Genomic DNA, 22,053 nt, shown 5'->3' with positions numbered 1-22,053 from the left:
ATCATTTATTTCCTAATTACATATCTTGAGAAAGACACACTATATACAAGGTAGCGTAAAGATCCTCGATCTAAAAAATTTCTCACTCGTGATCCATTTTTTAGCTTTCTTTATGAGAAACGTGATCTACTTATGAATACACATTCAATTATACCTTTTTATCGCGCAGGATAAACAGGATACGATATAAATCGATATAAACCGGTTGCGATAATTAATCGAACGTCAATAAGAAGATTATTCGGATCTTTGAAGCTTGAGCTATCAATTAAGTCTATATAGAATACCTGAATCATTGAAACCATAATGTTAACGTTTTTCTATTTTTTATTACTCCAGTTTCGAAACTTTTTTGACAGACGGTGTATTTTTGAAATAGGACGTCAATAGTTGTTTTTGATTTTATTATCACTTTTTGAGATTGTTTGAAATTTTTGATTTGAATTTTTCGCGCAGAAATGTGATTAAAAGTAATGATGGTTCACGATGTAAATTAAAATTAAAATCTTCAGTAAAAATCATTGATATTTTCTCAAAATTTGTTTCAAGAAGTGCTGGATATGTTATATGATATAATGTATACGACCTGCCGCTATATTGCATTTTACCTCTTTCTCTTTCTTACACACAAGAAGAACAACAATGTGCAACTTATACTTTTATCTCTCTTTCTCTTTCTCTCTGTTTCTCTTATTGTACTTATCTATCGCATGTGCAGACGGAAAACAAAAACATTTAATTTATGTTTTACCTCATTCTTTCTCCTTCTATCTCTTTAATATGACTCTCTTATTATTGTTCTCTCTCTTCTATCTCTCTTACACTTCTATTACTTCTGCTTCACATTGTCGTCAATTTACACTGACTGTAGAAGTTTCATTTTAAAAAAGATTTTCAATTATGAAATTACATCACGTACCAGAACTGGTACGTGATGTAAGGCCAAACATTCACCGAAGGAATATACCACAAAATTTTTAATAAACTGATCAAATAAATATTATATATTAGCCATTGATGATAAGAACCTTTTTCCGGTTTTTTACTATGTATGTATCCCCACCACGTATTGTATGGTGTAATTTTCTTATAAAAGCATACGGTATACATTTCGCTTGGCATTAAGTGTGTTGAGGATCATAGGGAGAAGAAAAGGAATCGCTTTTTAAACAGAAGAATTTTTGATCACGCTGACGATTTCTTGCTGTTATTTATTTATTTGTTTTGTTTTATTTCTTGTATTTTAGAAGAGGAGCTGTCGATTGTTAATTTCCTTACGTAAGTCACATTATTCATTGGAATATTTTTTTTTCTATACCTTGATATTATCTTTAGATAATTAGTGCATAAACAACAACGGGTATTTAATTAGTTATAAATTCTTAGCTCACATTCTAATTACACATGAGATACTTCTTTAAAACGCATTTTTGTACTAATTCATTAATAATTATCGATTATAATAATAATGATGAATAATAATGATTGATTACTATTATTAAAATAATTATCGATTATTCATTTATTCACAAATATATAAATTCATTATAAAACATTGTTCGAGAGTAAGAAGGATGCTATATGAGATACTTTCGTGGAAGAGAGTTGTAGATATGGAATCTTGGCCTTGCTCAAAATATAATTGTATAACAGTGATAATGATGATATTGATAACATGATAAAAAGAATGATAATGAAAATAATGATAATAATAATAATAATAATAATAATAATAATAATAATAATGATAATAATAACAACAACAACAACAACATTAACGAGGAGTAAATAAAGTAAATTATATTTAATAATTGATCTCATGAATAAAATGCTTATGATTACTAAATACAGGGTAAGAGATACAGTAAGGGACATTAAAATAACAGAAAAAATGAATATAAACATTCAATCTATGCTTCAATTAATTATGTTTGGGATTATTGAAATTATCAAAAGTATTGTGAAATTATTTATCCCGTTGAAAAATCAAATGAAGAACATTTCTGGCGAGATTGCTCTCGTCACTGGTGCTGCTGGAGGTCTTGGAAGAGCATTGGCTCTTAATTTAGTTAATCATGGTGCGATTGTTGTCATTTGGGATATCAATCAAAAAGGTCAGTTGACTTGGTTATCATAAGTTATTTTTACAAATTTCTTTTAATTCAAAATTATATACGGAAGAGAAATTTAAGACAAACTATGAAACAAACGTTGGTATTTAAAATCTGTATACATTTCGATGCATTGTATGATATTTCAGTTCTGTTTATATATACGATTATAAATCATTAAGCTTTAGGATCATATTCTGATCACTATAAGGATGAAAAAAGTCATATAAATGTTGATACAAAAACGCTTTCGTTACAAGTTATACATATTTTTATCTGACTTTTGTATTTTGGTAGAAAATTCTGAAGTGAAAGCGAAGAAATCAAGTTTTCATTTTATTTCTATTATACGTAGTTACTTCTAATTTCTTTCTAATCGTGTTTACACTTTTCAATGACAAGATATCGAATAAAAATGCCTAGATATATTTAATATTGTTTATCAAACAACGGATGTACAAAATTTATTCGTTAGTTTGGTCGAGTCGGGTAGTTAAGAACAATTGCGAAAATTAATAATTAAACCGAAAACATGGAAGTTTGAAAATAATAAACGATTGGAATAAGCATACAAGAGTTATCTTTAATCCGTAAATTATCAAAACTCAAAGATGCTTCGATAAATAATTGACTTTTTTTTTTGCTATTTTTCAGGTATCGACGAAACGGTGAAATTAATAAAAGCTGCGGGTGGTACTTGTTACGGATATATTTGCGATGTTCGTAATCGCGAGGATATTTATAAAACGGCTAAACTAGTTCAAGCGGAAGTTGGTCAGGTGAGAGTACATTTAAACATTATTAAGTGTTTTTCAATGAACACAGTAAGAAATACTATTGATCTCGACTGAAACTTTTGTTTAGAGCGTTGCTGCCTATTTTCTTTTTTTGAAATCGATAGGTTTCGAAGCGTATGTGTTGTCGTATATAATGAGGAACTTGCTTACAAAGAAATAGTAAATAACAATGTAATGTCGGAGAAGTTTTTTTATATCATTGTCCTTGCGAGGATAGTAGTAAATAAGGAATGTAGATGCTTGTTACTATAATCTATACTTTGGTGATATTTAATGTTATTCGTGCGAATAATTACGAGCTTGCTAGATATTATACTTTCTTTACTAAAATACATCGAAAATTTCTGGCAATTGGCCATATAGTTTGTTATTCTTTTATTTCTATTACGGTATCTCAATTCGTTATTTGAAAAATTTCGCGATATTTTCTGATCTTTTTAATTCGTGCGGTTCGATATCAATCTCTTCAGCCATGAAGCCTTGTCTGCTTCATAGCTTGCGAGATAATAGTTATTTAACACTGTGCTATCATATATATAGAGTAATATATTTGTATTCATATCCTTTTTTAATTTGTAGGTAAATATCCTGATTAATAATGCAGGAGTGATAAATATTGGGATTTTCTGGAAGACTCCAGATAATCTTCTTAGTCATGTAATGGAAGTAAATATCTTGAGTCAATTTTGGGTAAGTAAAACTATAATATATTCCATATACATTCAATTGTAAATGAACTCATTTAGTATTACTGTTTGATTTTGATTATTAACAAAAATACAATTCGAAGATTACTGGGACAGATTATAGTTTCGAATTAATAATCTGATTCGTGAATATACTGTATAGGACACTGTAATGATTGTATGGTTGTAAAGTGCTGTTTTCTTTAGATTGACCTATTTTTATTTTTTAAAGTCCTTTGAACTTATAGAAAGAAAAAATGTATATACAATTACCTATAATACATATTCCTTGTATTTATATATGCCTGAGTACGTATGTTCATATGGATTACGTTGTACTTCAAAATGAATCCTATAGACGGATAATTAAAGCAAGTTACATACTTAGTTTTATCCGTTTTTTGTGAATCCATTTCCATTATAGTCTATCACTTTCCATAGTTTCGAAAGAGATGATAAGTTGAAATATTGTTGACATTCTACTGATTTTCAATCAAATCACTTGACTGTAATTGCTTTATCATCGTTCTAAGAGAACTAATGTAAAATCAACTTCACTGATTACATCTATTATATCGACGAATTCATTTGCAGAATCTAAGTATCCAATAATCAATGAAAAATAAATTTAATTAACTAGTACTCTACTATAAGATGGTCAGCTATTTATATGTATATAATCGATTCGTAACTAACTTTCTCGCCAAGATAGTAATGAAATATGAAAATTCCTTAGAATAATATATATTCCTATAATATTCCTAGATTTTTGTGATAATAAAATTTTTTTCAGACAGTGAAAGCATTCCTTCCAGAGATGATAGAAAGCAACAAAGGTCATATTGTGAACATAGCGAGTATAGCCGGTCTCATCGGATTTCCGACAGTCGTGGATTATTGTACGTCTAAATATGCAACTATTGGATTCAGTGAAGCATTACAAATGGAATTAGACGTATGTATTTTACTTAATTTATTATCTTCATTTGCTTCTAGAAAGAGCGATCGAGGAGCTATATCTTGTTTCTTCTTCTTCTTTTTTTCTTAACGTTTTATTTAGTTCCACGGACATGACATTAAAACTACAGTAGTATGTCCGATTTTCATTCACAATACGAGCATATCTACAACTAAATACTCTGGGTATGAATATTTGGTAGCCGTGAAATTAGATTTCGAATAAATATGTATAATGATAATAAATATTCGTTTCAGAATTTTTTCGACTCTGAGTCCGCAAGAAGTTGCAGAGAGAACTATAACTTCTCTTCGGTGTAACACGGAGCTTGTCTTGTTGCCAAATTACATGCAGTTTGTATTATTTCTTAAAAGGTAAGACAGATTTTACCAGAAAACGTTACCTGTACATTTCTAATTCTTTTCTTAAACTTTTATATTCTACAATTTAATAACAAGTCCAAATATATTTTCAGAATATTGCCCCGTTATTTCTTCTTCAGGATATTACGTTCGGTATTTAAGCACGATCCAACTGAATTTGAACCAATAGAGTCCAGGAAAACGTCAATAATTAACTAAATGCATACTTAGAGAAAGTAAGGGAAATATCCAAATATATTTGATTTTACATAGTATGCTTCAATATATACAGCTTGTTTTATGCAAATGGTACTGCTTGTATATGCTAAACTGTTGAGAATAGAAAAAATTATCATAGATCACAATTAAATATTATCACAATTAACTATATTTTGTAATAAAAATGAATATTTTTATTGCATCGATTGATGCAGTTTTTTTATTTTCGTAAATATATTTGAATATACATATTTACGTCATAAACTAATACATTAATAAATTATCGCAGCTAATAATTTTCTATATTATTTCGATAAATATAAAGCAACTATTAATATTAATTAGTAATATTAATGTATGTTTAAGATGAACAATAATAAGAATTTCTTAGACTTGGAATAATATATCCATTAATATTTGAAGAGAGATCTAAGTAATTGAGAAAAGTTCAGTTATGATAATTTAATTCAACTAAGTTTTAATAAAAATCATCAATCTACGGAATAAATCTCTTAATGATATTTTTATTTTTGGTTTCCTCTGTAGGATTAGTCCACTTTACTATTACAATTTTAGTTTTACATTTACATTTACAACTATTGTTAATATTATTATAATAATACAGGTTATAAGTATTTAAGAATCAGAATAATGAGAAGATGAAGAAGTAACATTTAACTAGACATCCAGAAGTAATTTAAATGAAATATTTCGTGATGTTTTTTATTCGACGAGGATACGATCTTTGTTTTTTCTTTGACGTCTACCGTGCAATTTTCTTCTGCGCACTACTTTTCATGTTTGCTAATTTCTCTTTCATAATCATACTTATCAATAGTCATCACATTTTTCATTTCGATCACATTTCTATCGTACTTAATTGTTCCTATTTGATTTCGCTCGTAGTCGCTCTCCTTGTACTCTCCACTCGGAATAATTCTGTCTCACTTACCAATCTGTATTGGCACATAATATTATATTGCGTATTATGACAAAAAGATTCTTTATTTTTATTCATATATAATTGTCTGTTATAAATGCATATATTAAAAATAATTTTATGATTTTATAATGATAGTAATATATTAAAAATAATAAATTATATATCTATATATGTATATGTATATATGTAAAGAATAGATACTACCACAATTTCATATTTTACTAGTAGCTTATTTCAGAAAAACTGATTACTTTTCTGCGTGTGAATAAGAAATAGAGACATCTAAATGAATTTCAATATGTTTCTATATATATATTTTTTATTTATGTATATATGTATATTTATATATGTATATGGAAATGTATACGTTTGCAGACATAGGGTGCGCTTTTGCATATATGCATATACGTGATTCAAATAAAATATTACCAGCAAAGTTCTTTTTCGTTTTTGCTTTTTATCAAACGGAACGATTTAATTATTATTAATAAGTATCGTTCATTATGAAAAAACTCTTACAACCCCCTATTCAATTTATATTCTTTTTTTGTATCGAAACAAATTATTGAAAGATCATATATATCAATTCCAATTAATCTAACTCTATATACATCAAATTTTTGGAAAAAAAAAATATATATATATAGGAATTTCGGTATAAATCGTAATGCAATTGTCCTTCTATGATTAATCTATTTTAATATATGTAAGAATTTGGACATAAAGAGTGAATAAAATAAAACAAAAGAAGTGTCTGCACAACGTCGTATAAAATATTTCTGATTTCCGAAAGGAACCATTCATCTTCTATATTTCTCACGTTTAAAATTTAAAGGCATTGACATATACACTAATAGATGGCACGACGTATAGCTTCATATATAATTACATACATACATACATACATACATATATATATATATAGCAAGCAAGGAAACAGGTTCTTGAGCTGTGTCAATGACTTACATTTGGAAGGTATCAGGTTCATCAAATCAAACCGGTTAGCACTTTTTATAAGAAGAAGGAATAAAATCAAATAGCTGAACACTTCGTAAATAAGCAAAATCTAATAATCACGTTATTTAGTCGTTAAATAAATTTTATTAAAACTTCTTTTTAATAGCGAGAATAATAAGCAGAACACACCGTATTGCAGTGTAAATAATGCGCAATGTTGCATAGTATTGCGAAGAGAATCGCCTTATTACTGCAGAGATGAATAGAGAATGAATGAGTGGGAATGTGTTTATCTCGTTCGACAGAATTATGATAATGAGAAGAGAGGCTAATGTGGAATTATCTGTATCCCCTCTTCTCGAATGTTATCCTATAGCTAAAGGACGTAAGAGATGGAATTATGAAACTATACGTACTCACTACACTGAAGAGTACGATTTCTTTATACATTACAAATTTTGTTTTACCTTACATTCAATTCACACTACCGGCCGTTAAGAATCTTCTCTTGAAAAAATAATAAAAAATTAAAAAAGTATGAAATAACATTATACTTACAGATATGAAATTATATTACAACATGTTATAATTGATATGTTACATTTCTATACACGTTACACGTCGTAATTCTAACACTTCTCATTATATTCTTCAGCTCTTACGAAAATCAATAATTTTTTACGAATTATATCTCAATATATTTATCTTTTTCTTTTATATATCTAGTATAGGATAGCTAAATATATGTATTTATAAATTTATATATATATATTCCTATATATATATATATATATATATATATATATATATATATATATATATATAGGAATTTTGGTATATCACTATGGATGCAATATAATTATTTTCTTAATGTCATTTTAATATGCATAGATAAACACATATAAAAAAACTATGAATGAAATAAAAAAAAGATCTCACAAACCATCAGTCTGTTGGCGTAAGAAATCACTCTTTTTAATTTCCTCCTTTTTAATTGATATTATTTTGTTACACTGTTTTCGTTAATTTATTGCCATAGATTTAGATACTGTTCATATTCCTGTCTAGTATATATATGTATAAAAGAAATACAGAGATAGATTTTTACCTGAGGTCAAAGTCCAAACGTATTATGCACAGTAGAGATATAAAAAAAAAACTTGTTCTTGAATCCATAAAAAATGAAATAATCACTGCTTTGTAATGTAAACAATTTCCCAAAATCCTTCCTTAGGATGAATGGAGAGAAAAATATTAAGAATAAAATGCGGAGTTAACAGAAACTAATCTCCATCATATTTATAATATATTTATTATACTGGAACAAATTATTAAAAAATCGTATAGTTTACATAATTATACTTTTTTGTCTAGAATCATTGACAGCTTGATATATTTGTTTTCATAAGACTACTGTAATATAAATAGTTATATAAATATAAAGAAAAAAATAAAATAAAACAGAAAAAATAACTTGCAAAAGTTCTTCAGAAAAATCTCTTTCTACTTAAATAATAATCACATTAATTGGATACACTTCCTATATTTATTTTGCGTTCTTTGTTTATGAATAAGTGCAACTACAATTTTCATTAATTTTTTCTAATTTTTTACTTTGAAGCCAGTTATATATATCACTGCATTAATAACTACATTATCTGTCTTATGACAAGTCTCAAGCTTCTTGCACGTGTAGTAATGACGAAGTTTCCTATTCCTTTACCCATACACACACACGTACACACACATTAAGCAAATGAAATAACAGGTTCCTAAGTAAGTTTTACATACTTACGTAACTCGGAAACGATATAAAAAAAATTAAATCAGTCAAAATTTTTGGTGAGCAAAACAATTCTAAAAATCACGATATTGAGATATTGCGAAATAAACCGTCATGCCATAGTAGAGATTAAAACGAAAGTTTGAATGATAATTAAAAATAAAACAAAAATGGTTAAAGCATTTTAATAATTGAACAGCTTGAACTGAATAAGGAGCAATGCTAACCGGTATTATTCTCCTTCCTCTTTTCAAACGTCAATTCATAGATAAGCGTCGAGTTATGAAATCGAGCATACTAACTGTATTCAACAATTTCTCATTTTTCACTTTTCGTTTTAATTCCATGGCTAACGTGCACTAACTGCCCCTAAGAACATTCACCTCAAAAAATAATAATAAAAAATTAGAAAAAATCAAATATTGTTATATGTCTAGATATAAACCTGTTAAAACTTTGCATTGTATACTTTTATCCTGGTATGAACCGTTAATATTGATCAACGTTGTCTGAAACGAATTTGTTTATGGTTACGAACGTTATCAACATATTTTTATTTTTCCTCCTTTTGTTTCTTCTTTCGGATAGATAAATATATATTTGTAAATATATAATACATGTACGGATACATATGACAACTTGGAAACTCATATGTGTGTAGAGATGCTGTGTGTATATGTATATATATTTGTAATATGGTTTAAATAGTGTCACAAGCCAAATGATTATCTGATTTTCTTTTCTTTTTCATTTTTGCTTCTTATCAAACGGAACAAATTATTTCTTGCATTAGTGATTGTAAAAAATTATTATATCCTCCTATTTGATTTTTGTATTTTCTTTTTTAACCAAATAAGTTATTGAAAGATCATATATAAGATCATATATACATTTTCTAATTAATTTAACTTTGTATTAAATTTTTTGAAAAATTTATATATATGTAAAAATTTTGATATATCACTTAGAACGCAATGTAATAGTCTACCTAAAATAAATTTATATTAATATGCATAAACATACGGATATAAGGAATGAAATAAAGCAAAGAAAAAATTCTTGCATAATCTCTTAAAAATATCTGTCTGTCCCCAAAAAAATTATTTAATTTATACATGTTTTTTCTTATCCTCTTTCTTTACTACCTTTGTAACTCTTTTTTTAATTTCTATCGATCCATTATAATATATTTACTTATAACTGAAGTTTCAACAGCCTGTCTCGTGTACCACTTACCTAAATTATAACGCAGATTGGAACTCTTATCTATATATAATAGTTTCCTACCTTTTGTCAAGAATGCTTGAGTAAGAACATAAGCGATATATGGTGATTAAACCGTATATCGTATTTCGTATTTATTTGAATCGTATACGTATTCTTCACTTTTTAAAAATAAGTCATAGACAATAATCACTATGTTGTCAAAAATCTTCATATTACTTAATTCAGTTCAATTTAATTTTTCAATTGTCGCTCCTTGTGTTATTATTAATTACTGTATGAGCAAAATTTAAAGATAGAAAGAGATAGAGAAGGAGAAAGAGAAAGGGAAGGAGAAATTTCGAACAGTTATAAGTTACATTAAAATCGTCGAAAATAATTCATTTTTTATAAAAAGATTTATTATAAATATAATTTTTTAAATAAAATATTTTTATATGAATTATTACTATTCTATTTCCATCGAGTCATTTTCTAGAAACAAAACATTTGAGTTATAATAATTAAAATAAGAAAAAAGTAGTTATGTTTCAATTTGATTGAAATATTCATTTTGAAATAGGATATCAATAGTTGTTTCTAATCTTGTTATTGCCTTTTGTGACTATTTGAAATCTTTGAATTGAATTTTTTGTGCAGAAATATGATTCAAGACAGCAATTGATCACGACATAAATTTAAATTAAAATTTTCACTAAAAATCATTGATATTCTCTCACAATCTTTTTCAAGTAGTATTGCACTTATAACTTATAATCTGCTCGATTTATCGTCATATTATACTATATCTCTTTTTTTTTTGCGCAGTAGAAGATCGATAACGTGCACCTTATACTTTTATCTTTTTTTCTCTCTCCCTTTCTCTGTCCGTCTCTCTTCCTGTCTTTATTTATCTCATTTGACGAGAAAAAAAAAAACGAGAAAAAAATATTCAGCTTGTATGTACTCGAGTCACTCTTTTTCTATCTCTTTTTATTACGTTAATTATTCATATTAAGTCCATCTTACCTTATTGACATCGAAGATGTATACAAGAAATTAAAAGTTAATCGATAGAAGATATTGTAGATTATTAAAATTAATTTTTTTTGGATTTTTCACTGTATAAGTACCTTACTATGCATCAGATGATATCGTGTCATATGTGCAGACCTCAATCAGCATTCAGTTTGTCGCCGACTGTGAAGAGAAGAAGTGTAGAGCCGTTATTTATTTACAATTTTTCTTTTATTTCTTTTATCCAGGAAGAGAATCTATTGATTGTTGATCTTTTCATGTAAGTTATATGATTATTTGGAATATTTCTCTCTGTACACGTTGGTATTAATTTTAGTTAGTAAATAAATTCTTAACGGGTACGCAATGTAGAAAGATTAGATCTGATGGTCTGAAGACTACCTGTCGAGTTTAGGATTAATCATAATGCAATATGAGTTCGTTTCCGAATACAATAAATAAACTATTTTTTTTTATGAGTTGGTATATGATAATTTGAAAAGAACATATTTAAGTACAGAATAAATTTTAAATAGAGAGTAGATTCTTAAGTTGATCGTAAAAATATATCTCTCGTGATATTCTATAAAGTGGATATAGGAAACGTTCGTGGAAGAAAGAAATTGATAAGAGAATTTGATCTTACGTAAAATATAAATGCAAGTCAATTATTACGATAAGAATATTAATAATAATAAAATAATTGTTAATAAATATTATGATAATAATAACAATAATGAAGATAGTAATAATAATAATTATAATAGTAACGTAATAATAATAATAGTGGTACTAATAATGGTTATAGTAGTCGTGGTAATAACTGCTCTAATAGTAGCAATATAATAATATTAATAATGATAGTAACAATAATAGTATTAACAGTAATAGTAGTTGTGATATATTAAAAATATTAATAATGACAATAATAATAACAATAACAATAATAACAATAACAATAATAACAATAATAACAACAACAATAATAATAATAATAATAATAATAATAATAATAATAATAATAATAATAATAATAATAATAATAATAGTAATGTAGGATGGAAACAACAAATAGAACATAACAAAGGAATAAGTTATAATTGATCACATGAATGAACCCCTCCTGATTATAGAATGCAGAATATTTTGTAACAATTATCGCACCGCAAGACAAATTAAAATAACAGTGAAAATTAATATAAACATGTGGAACGTTCGAAATGTTCTCGAATTTATTATATTCGGGCTTATTGGAATTGTCAAAAGTATTGTGAAATTATTCATTCCGATGAAATATCAAATGAAGAACATTTCTGGCGAAATAGCTCTCGTTACTGGTGGTGCCGGAGGTCTTGGAAGAGCATTAGCTCTTAGCTTAGTAAAGCATAATGCCATTGTTGTTATTTGGGATATCGATCAAAAAGGTCAGTTGATTTTATTATTTTAAATAACTTTTCCAATTTTCCGTTAATTCAAAATTATATACGGAATATATAAAGAAATCAATTATAACGACTCTTATATAAGATATACAAGATAATTATAAAGAAATTAATGACAAACTACGAAACAAATGTTGGTATGTAAATATCTGTATTGTATGATACTTCAGTACCGTTTGTATATAATTGAATTGTTAAACTTAAAAACCACATTCTCATCACTGTAAGAATGAAAAGAAGTCGTATAAATATTGATATGAAAACGCTTTCGTTTCAAGTTAAGATATTTTTATTTGACTTTTGTATTTTGGTAGAAGATTCAGTGAAAGTGAAGAAATCAAGTTTTCATCTTATTTCTATTATATGCAGTTACTTCTAATTTCTTTCTAATAGTTTTCTTTTGCTATTTTTCAGGTATCGACGAAACATTGAAATTAATAAAAGCTGTGGGTGGTACTTGTTACGGATACATTTGCGATGTTCGTAATCGCGAGGATATTTATAAAACGGCAAAACTAGTTCAAGCGGAAGTTGGTCAGGTGAGATGACATTTAAACATTGTTAAGTGTTTTTCAATGAACATAGTGAGAAATACTGTTGAACTTGACTGGAACTTTTGTTTAAAGCGCTGCTGGCTATTTTCATTTTTTGAAATCGATAGATATAACGAGATTATATAACGAGATACTTGCTTAGAAAGAGATAGTAAATAACAAGTCTATAATGGAGAAATTATTTTTATACCATTGTCCTTGCGTGGTTAGTAAACAAGTGGATAGTAAATAAGGAATATAGATGCTTCTTACTATAATCTATAATATACTTTGCTGATATTTAGTGTTATTTGTGCGAATAAATATGAGCTTGCTAGATATTACACTTTCTTTATTAAAATTGTACGAAAATTTTTAATTTGTGCTGTTCGATATTAATCTCATGAGCTGAGATGTTTCGCGGTCAAGTATCACACATATGAGTTGTTAGATAATAATTATTTAACGCTGTGCTATCATATACATACCTATACATAGTCGCTGTGCTATCATATACATACCATATACATAACCATATACAGAAAATAGCATATTTATATTGATGTTCTTTTATAATTTGTAGATAAATATCTTGATTAATAATGCAGGAGTGATAAATATTGGGATTTTCTGGAAGACTTCGGATGATCTTCTTAGTCGTGTAATGGAAGTAAATATCATGAGTCAAATGTGGGTAAGTAAATGAATTTATTTAGTATTCTCATTTGATTTTGTTGCTTATTAATAAAAATTCATTCGAATGCTGTAGTAGTTTACAATTCCGAATCAGTAACGTGATTCGTGAGTGTACTGTATAGGATAATGTAATGATTGTGTGATTGGTAAGTGAACTGTTCTACTATTTCCCTTAGATCAACTTATATTTTTTTTTCTGTTTGAATTTCTTCGAACTCGTAGAATGAAAAAATTTATATACAAGTATTTCCGTGAGTACAAATATTCGTATGGATAACGTCGTACTCCAAGTTGAATCCTCTAGATGATTAATTAAAGCAAGTTACATACCTTCTTTTACACGTTTTTTGCGTGAATACATTTCCATCATAATCTATCATTTTCTATAGTTCAAGAAAGTTGTTAAATTGAAATATTATCAACTGGTTTTCAATCAAATCACTTGAGTGTAATTGTTCTATCATCACACTAACAGAATGAATGTGAAATCAGCTAAACTGATCAACTCTATTATATCGACGAATTTATTTGACGAGTCATGGTGACCAAAATTGAACGAAAAATAATTTTGACTAGGTAGATCGATTAAGTAGGGCATTGTGGTATATTCAGCTTTCTATATGTATGTTCGAACTGTGACAAATCTTTTCTCTATGATAGTAATAAAATTTGAAAATTTCTTACGACAATATATATCCCTACCAAATTTCTAGATTTCTGTGTTAAAAGAATTTTTTTTTAGACAGTGAAAGCATTCCTTCCTGCGATGATTAAGAGCAATAAAGGTCATATTGTGAACATATCGAGTTTAGGTGGTCTCATGGGTTGTCCAGTAATCGTAGATTATTGTTCGTCTAAGTATGCAGTTGTTGGATTCAGTGAAGCATTACAAATGGAGTTAGACGTATGTATTTTACTTAATTTAGTATTTCCATTTGCAATTACAAATAGCAATTGATGTGCTATATTTTTATTTATTCTTTTTTTAAATGTTTTATTTAGTTCCACGGATATAACATTTGTACTACAGTAGTATGTCCAGTTTTCATTCACAGTACGGGCATTCCTGCAGCTAAATATTCTGGGTATGGGTATTGAGTACTTGTAGTTTCTGAAGATATATGTATGATGATAATAAATATTCGTTTCAGGATTTTGCCGACTCTGAGTCCGCAAGAAGTTGCAGAGAGAACTATAACTTCTCTTCGGTGTAACACAGAGCTTGTTTTGTTGCCAAGTTACATGCAGTTTCCATTATTTTTTAAAAGGTACGACAGATTTTACCAGAAAACGTTACCTGTACATTTCTAATCCTTTTCTTTAACTTTTATATTCTACAATTTAATAACAATATTTTCAGACTATTGCCCCGTTATTTCTTCTTTTGGGTATTTCGAATGTTATTTAAGCACGATCCAAGTGAATTTGAACCAATAGAAAGTTGTGGGTAACGTGAATAGTCAACTAAACGTTTATTTAGAGATAGAAAAGAGAAGATTCAAATAAACTTCATTTTACATAATATGCTTCAATATATATAGTTTATCCCATACTATTGGTATTGTCTGTATATACTGTCTAAACTGTTGAAAATAGAAAAAAAGTTCATAGTTAAATGTTATCAGAATATGCAAATAATATTATGCACTTTTCTGCATGAGTGTATCAGAAAAATGCAACTGAACTGTTTTTTTTTTTTTTAAAGAAAATTAATATTTTTTCTGCATCAGTTGATTATGCTGTTTTTCATATTCGACAGAAAAGCGTAAACATACTTATGTCATAAACCGATATATTAATAAATTATCGCAGCTAACAAATTTCCGTATTATTTCGTTCTTACTAATATTAATCACTAATATTAATGTATAATGAAGATTAACATTAGTTAAGATTTATTAGATATGAAATAACACGTTCATTAATATTTGCAAAGAGACATAAATAATTGAGAAAAGTTCAATTACAATAACTTAATTCAATTAATTTTTAATGAAAATCGAATCATGTGAGAACATTTTAACGGAATAAATCTCTTAGTGATATTTTTATTTCTGGTTTCCTCTGTAGGATTAGTCCACTTTATATTGTTACTATTACAATTGTAACTATTACAATTAAAACATTATTAATATTATTATAATAATACAGGTTATAAGTATTTACAAATCAGAATAATGAGAAGATGAAGAAATAACTTTTAATTAGACCTCCAAGAGTAATTTAAATGAAATATTTCGTAATGTTTTTTATTCGATAAGGATACGATCTTTGTTTTTTCTTTGATCTCTAGCGTACAATTTACTTCTGCGCACTATTTTTCATGTTTGCTAATTTCTCTTTCATAATCATAGCTTATTTATTAATAGTCATCAAATTTTTCGTTTCGATCACATTTCTATCGTACTCAGTTGCTCTTATTTGATCTCGCTCGTAGTCGCTCTCTTTCTCTTCCTGAGTGTGAATCGTTCTATCTCATTTGCTTGCATTCTATTGATACTTAACATTATATTGTTTATTGTAAAAAAAGAATTCTTTATTTTTATTTACGAATAATAGTCTGTAATAAATGCATATATCAAAAATACTTTTGTGATTGTATAATGATAGTAATATATTAAAAATTTTAAATTATGCATATATGTATACATATATGTGTATAGAAACTTATCTAGATTATCACGGCATGATCTGAAAAAAGATAATAAAGAAGTATGTTTACAGAAGTAGTAGAATATTTTCTTCGTCAACACATCTTGAAAACGCAGAGATTCAGTAATCATGTAAGAGTGATGTAAGCATTACTCGTAAGTTTTGTATAACCTTGCAGGATATATAATTTATTGATTTATAAATATTTAGATATGAAAATATGGAATACAGAAAAAGAGAGAAAAACAGGATTATTAATAGCAAAAATATTATAAAAAGAATAGTTGCTGGTTTTGAAATGGAAAATCGGAATCTATGACGAGTATAATTCTAAAAATACTTCTATCTGCAATCGCTTTACATAAATATTGTAAGAAATTCATGTTTTAGACGTAGTTAAAATATAGGAAATAAAGCACGAAAGTTTATATTATAAAGTTAATTTTACATGATTATCAATTTTTATTTTTCATTTTATGGATATATATGTTTTGCAAATTAAATAGATAAAAAAAAGGTACGATTAAAGTGACATTTGTTTAGTCAATTTAATTTAATATAGTTTATGCACTTTTTATTAAACTTATTTATTTAACTTTTTCTTTCACTTTATATGCTGATGGCACTCTTGTATTTAATTTCTATATTGATAAATTTTAAGGGTCTATTAAGATAGATAGATAAAAGGAGAGAGAGAGATTTCGAATATTTATAAATTATTTTAAAAATTCCAGAAAAAACATATTTAAATAAAAATATCGTTTCATCCTTTTTCCATTCTATTGCTCTCGAAAAATTGTATAAATGGTTTATGATAAATAAATAAAAAATAAAACAACAGCCTTCAATTTGATTTTGAAACTTATATCTTTGAAATAGCATGGTGATAGTTTTTCGTCATCTTGTCATTATTCTTTGAAATTCTAAAATTGTTTTTCTTTTGTGTAAAAATATGATTAAATATAGTAACTGTTTATGATGCAAAATTTAAATTGAAATCTCTCACTAAAAATCATTGATATTTTGTCATGATATTTTTAAAGAAGTGGTGGACTTGTAGCTTATATGCTGCACGATATGTCATTATATTGTAGTTTGTCTTTTTTTCTTTCTTACTCACATGGATAACGATACATGCAACTTATACTATTATTTCTCTCTCTCTCTCTCTCTCTCTCTCTCTCTCTCTCTCCCTCTTAATGCTCTTATCTCTCTCATGTGCAGATGGAAAGTAGAAACATTCAGCTTATGATTCATTTCAATTTCTTAAATGGGTTAAAGAAGTTGTATTATAAAAAATATTTTGATTCACATAGTAGTTCTGGTGTATAATATAATGACAAATATACACTGAGAGTGTATTTAAAAAATTTGGAATTAATTGCTCAAACAGATATCATACCAGCCTTTTTATATGTAGCGTAGCTTTTTATGTATAGTATATATTTTTATGTATATATAATATATATATATATAGTATATATTTATTATTATTATATATTTTATATTATTATATATATTTTAATATATGTAATATATATAGTATATACTTTTATTATTTTTTATATATTTTCCAGTTTTTCACTCTATAAATAATCCCATAACCAGATATCATTCGATTTCATCGTATTATAAAGTGTAACTCATTCGGTTCGTTCGTCAGTCGATATATCGCTGTCTCTGTATAGAATTGATAAGTGCCTTTTTATACGATGGGAGTTATTAATATTACATCGATGTTTTACATTCGTCCGTCTTTTTTTTCTTATAATTTAACTTTGGAGAAAGACATATCAATCGTTAATTTCATTATGTAAATGATATCATTTATCGAAGCGAAGCAATATTTATTACTGCAAATACATAATTAGCATTATTGAAAATTGCAATGTTATGAATAGAATGGATGTAATTTCTTAAAAGTTCTTAGATCATCACCTACCTCCACGCAAGTTATTTTTTCGAAGTGAAAATGCATCTGATGATAATTATCAATAATTATAATAATTAATCATAATAAAAGACTATAATGTGCAGGATTTATTAATCAGCACGCAATATTAGTTCGTATTTGAATACTTAATAAATAATTTCTACAAAACAAATAAATAATTCTTCACGTCATAATAGACTTTTTTACGTTTCACTCTAAATATCGAAAACGAACACATAAAGATATTTAATCACATTTGTCAAATGATCTATATGTAGGACCTTGAACGAAGAAATTTGAATTTAATTAGGATATAATTTTATCCTAATTTAACAATTTAATCCGTGAATCGTCAAAACTTAAGGATTAGAAAAATGATGGTATTTATTTGTTGCTTTTCCGGTATCGAAGAAACGACGAAATTAATAAAAACTACTGACGATATTTGCTACGTTTACGTTTATGATTTTCGCAAATGTAAAGACATTTATAAAAAGATTAGAGTGAAACTTGGCAAAGTGAGAAGACATTAAGCAAGTCGTTAGACTATATAATATGAACAGATTGAAAAATTCAGTCTATTTGGAATTTACTTTCGAAAGCAAGCAATAATGTTGTAATATTGATCTGATAATATCTACATATCCTTATATGTCCTTTCTTCATTCACAGTACGAGCATACCTGTAGATGGATACTCTAGGTATGAATAGTTTTTAGGTATAGAAATAATTATTGAAGAAATATGATAGTAAGAAATATTTGTTTCAGGATTTTGCCGATTCTCATTCTTAAAGAAGTGCTGAAAAAACTATAATATTCCTCCAACGTAATAAGAAGCTAATTTGAGTTCCAATCAATTTTAAATCTCTGTTAATCTTGAAATGATAAAATCAATTTTTTTGTAAGAATTACTTATGCATTCATAAGTTTTGTAGTTGGTTTTTTGTAGTTTATTCATTCGTTTACAATTTAAAGAGTAGAACTAAATGAAATGATCGGATATAGCCATGGGATTTAATCATTATTGCATTTCATTGTTGATCATGAATATTTTACCATTTTCTGAAAAGGTAGAAGATTCATTGATAAACAACAGAGAGTAAGACGAGACGAAAATCAAGAATAATTTTGCAAAACATCAATAATTAAGATGTAAGTATCAATTTATTTTGGAAATTTACGATAATAAGCTTAAGATAAATAATATTATTATCGATAACTCATAAGATTATTCAAATGTATTGTTGACAACTCGTATAATAAATCAATGATATTATTGGCATCTCGAAAGTTAAATTATAATTATTATATTAACCATTTTAATTAAAAATTTTCTCCGTGTTCGAATTTTACAAAATTTTATTTGTGTATTACACAAATTCTTATGAGATTTCGGTGAAAATCTAAGAATATTTTTTATCTTCAATATATTAAATTAGTCAGAATCGTTCGAAACAACGCGCTTAGAATTTATCATTCTGGATTTTCCTTGTTATACTTGTCCTCTTTCTTTTAATCTATCGGTTTAGTAGGAACATGAAAGAACATTCTTGGCAAAAGAACATATCATAAGGAGAAAACTCCGTGGTCATATCTCAACATTTGGTTATATTTTTTAAATTGTATACGATTAAAGTTATAAAGATAAGAATTATGAATATGCAGGTAAAGTTTACGAAGGATAATTCGATTATTTCATTTAAAAATTAGTAATAATTTGAAGTATGCTGCTTCAAAATTCTTTCGATTTAGAATCGGACTACTGTTGAAAGAGATCCTTCTTACATCTTTTGAAGATCAATAATTTTTCAAGCGAATAATCTACATCTGGGCTCGATTTATCCATCTTTTTTCTATGGATTCTTTGCTACTTTAATTTATAATTCTTAACTTGATTTTGACTGGAATAGTAGAAACATGAATCGATATTCATTACAATTTAATAGCTTGATTCACTGACTGGATTAATATAAATTAAGCTTTTTGTCTAAATGGGAACAACTTTGACCAAGGTCATGTCATTAATTAAAAATTTTCGATCGATTGTATAGATGAACTGTATATGGTTTAAATAAAGTGTTACCAGTAAAATTCTTTTTTGTTTTTGTTCCTTATCAAACAATACGAATTATTTATTGCTTCATCCAAAAAAATTATTATACGCCCTATTCGATTTATATTCTTTTTTAACATGGAAACAAAATATTGAGAGATCATATATATCTTTTTCTAATTAATCTAACTTTTTCTTCATTAATCTTTTAGAAAAATTTATAAATATGCAGGAATTTCAGTATATAACTCAAACCGCAATATTATTGTCCTTTTATAATAAATCTATTTTAATATACATAAAAATATGGATATAAAGAACTAATAAAATGAAACAAAAAAAGTAAGTCGCACAATCTTGTAAAAAAAACTTTTTTGGTTATTATAGAAGTATTCATCGTTTATATTACTACCATATTTAAAATTTCAAAGCATTGACGCATCACCAATAGATGTGCGACGCATACCTATATATATAAAACTACGTATATATCTATATAAAGCTGTGTGTACACATATATAATATATGTACTTATGTATATAAAGCAAGCAAGGAACAGGTTCCTCAAAACATCTGAAGGACATAACAGATGGTTTATGGAAGGCAGCAGGTTTATGGGATCAAACCGGTTAGTAGTTCTTGTAAGAAAGAAAAATAAAGTCAAATCATTGAATACCTTCCGTAAATAAGAAAAATCCAATAATCATATTATTGAGTCGTTAAATAAATTCCGTCAAAACGTTTTGTTAATAGGAGAAATGCAGCAATTACTGTATTGCAGCGTCAAAACTTTTTGTTAATAGGAGAAATGCAGCAATTTCTGTATTGCAGCGTAAATAGTGCGCAATGTTTTACAATATTACGAAGAGAATCTTTCTATTATAGTAGAGAGGAATAGAAAATGTATAAGTGAGAACTGCGCTTATTTCGTTCTACAGAGTTATAACAGTCAGAGGAGGAGTTAATTTGGACTTATCTCTAGACGATTTTTTAAACGTTATCTCATAGCTAAGAGACGTAAAAAATGGAAATGTGAATTCATAAATATCCACTATATTGAAAAATGCGATTCTTTATGCATCTTCAATTTCATTTTATCTCACATTCAATTCATATTACCAGACGTTAAGAATGTTCTTATAGAAAAAATAATAAAAAATTAAAAAAAAGATGAAATGACGTTATGCTTACAAATATGAAGTTATATTATATATGTAAATCCATATATATATGTTCGCGCGTGTGTGTGTGTGTATGTACGGATTTTGGTAAAATAATCGACCAGAACATGACATAATTGTTTTTTTAAATTATCTTTAATATGCATAAAAGAGGAATAAAATAAAATAAAAAAGAAAACAAGATTTTACGAAACATTTCTCTGTATTTGAAAAAAATCATTCAACTTATATATATTTTTGTTTTATTAACTTATTAACTGTTTTTTTTGTTCTAAGTACCCTTAGATATTTCTTTTGACTCTCCGCTGATGTATTAATTTATCTTTTATAATATCTCTACTAACTTCAACTGATGGCCAAAACCTTAAGTTAACAACCTATGTATTTACAATCGGACCGGTCACATTCTTTTCACACGCATACACGCGCGTGCAAATACACGTGCACGCTTTACGCAAGCAATCACAATATACACACGTAGCGGAACCGAAATAACAGTTCTATATCAATGTCAAGAATCGTATA

The 22,053-nt window shown here is 27.0% G+C and overlaps 1 protein-coding gene and 1 long non-coding RNA gene across 3 annotated transcripts; one reads left to right on the top strand and one right to left on the bottom strand.

Moving 5' to 3' along the window:
* The first annotated feature begins 1,023 nt into the window (after positions 1-1,023).
* Positions 1,024-15,229, top strand: LOC127068286 (estradiol 17-beta-dehydrogenase 11-like). 2 transcript variants are annotated; one of them, XM_051004236.1, is made up of 8 exons: positions 11,178-11,316; positions 12,086-12,460; positions 12,893-13,017; positions 13,595-13,705; positions 14,450-14,611; positions 14,710-14,792; positions 14,859-14,975; positions 15,068-15,229. In XM_051004236.1, the coding sequence occupies exons 2-8, from the start codon at positions 12,145-12,147 to the stop codon at positions 15,156-15,158; spliced, it is 1,005 nt and encodes a 334-aa protein (XP_050860193.1). In that variant the 5' UTR covers positions 11,178-11,316; positions 12,086-12,144; the 3' UTR covers positions 15,159-15,229. The 2 variants fall into 2 exon arrangements, with proteins under 2 accessions (XP_050860194.1, XP_050860193.1); XM_051004237.1 differs by lacking the exons at positions 11,178-11,316; positions 12,086-12,460; positions 12,893-13,017 and adding exons at positions 1,024-2,114; positions 2,766-2,890.
* Positions 5,638-7,635, bottom strand: LOC127068289 (uncharacterized). The gene is made up of 2 exons (XR_007782894.1): positions 7,043-7,635; positions 5,638-6,089 (listed from the first exon to the last, which is right to left on the bottom strand). It is a non-coding gene; the product is annotated as an uncharacterized LOC127068289 (long non-coding RNA).
* Positions 15,230-22,053: the final 6,824 nt, after the last annotated feature.

The sequence above is a fragment of the Vespula vulgaris genome, chromosome 13, assembly GCF_905475345.1.
Source record: "Vespula vulgaris chromosome 13, iyVesVulg1.1, whole genome shotgun sequence".
Lineage (NCBI taxonomy): Eukaryota > Metazoa > Arthropoda > Insecta > Hymenoptera > Vespidae > Vespula > Vespula vulgaris.
The sequence above is the reverse complement of the archived record's forward strand: the minus strand, read 5'-3'. Positions and strand labels throughout refer to the sequence as shown.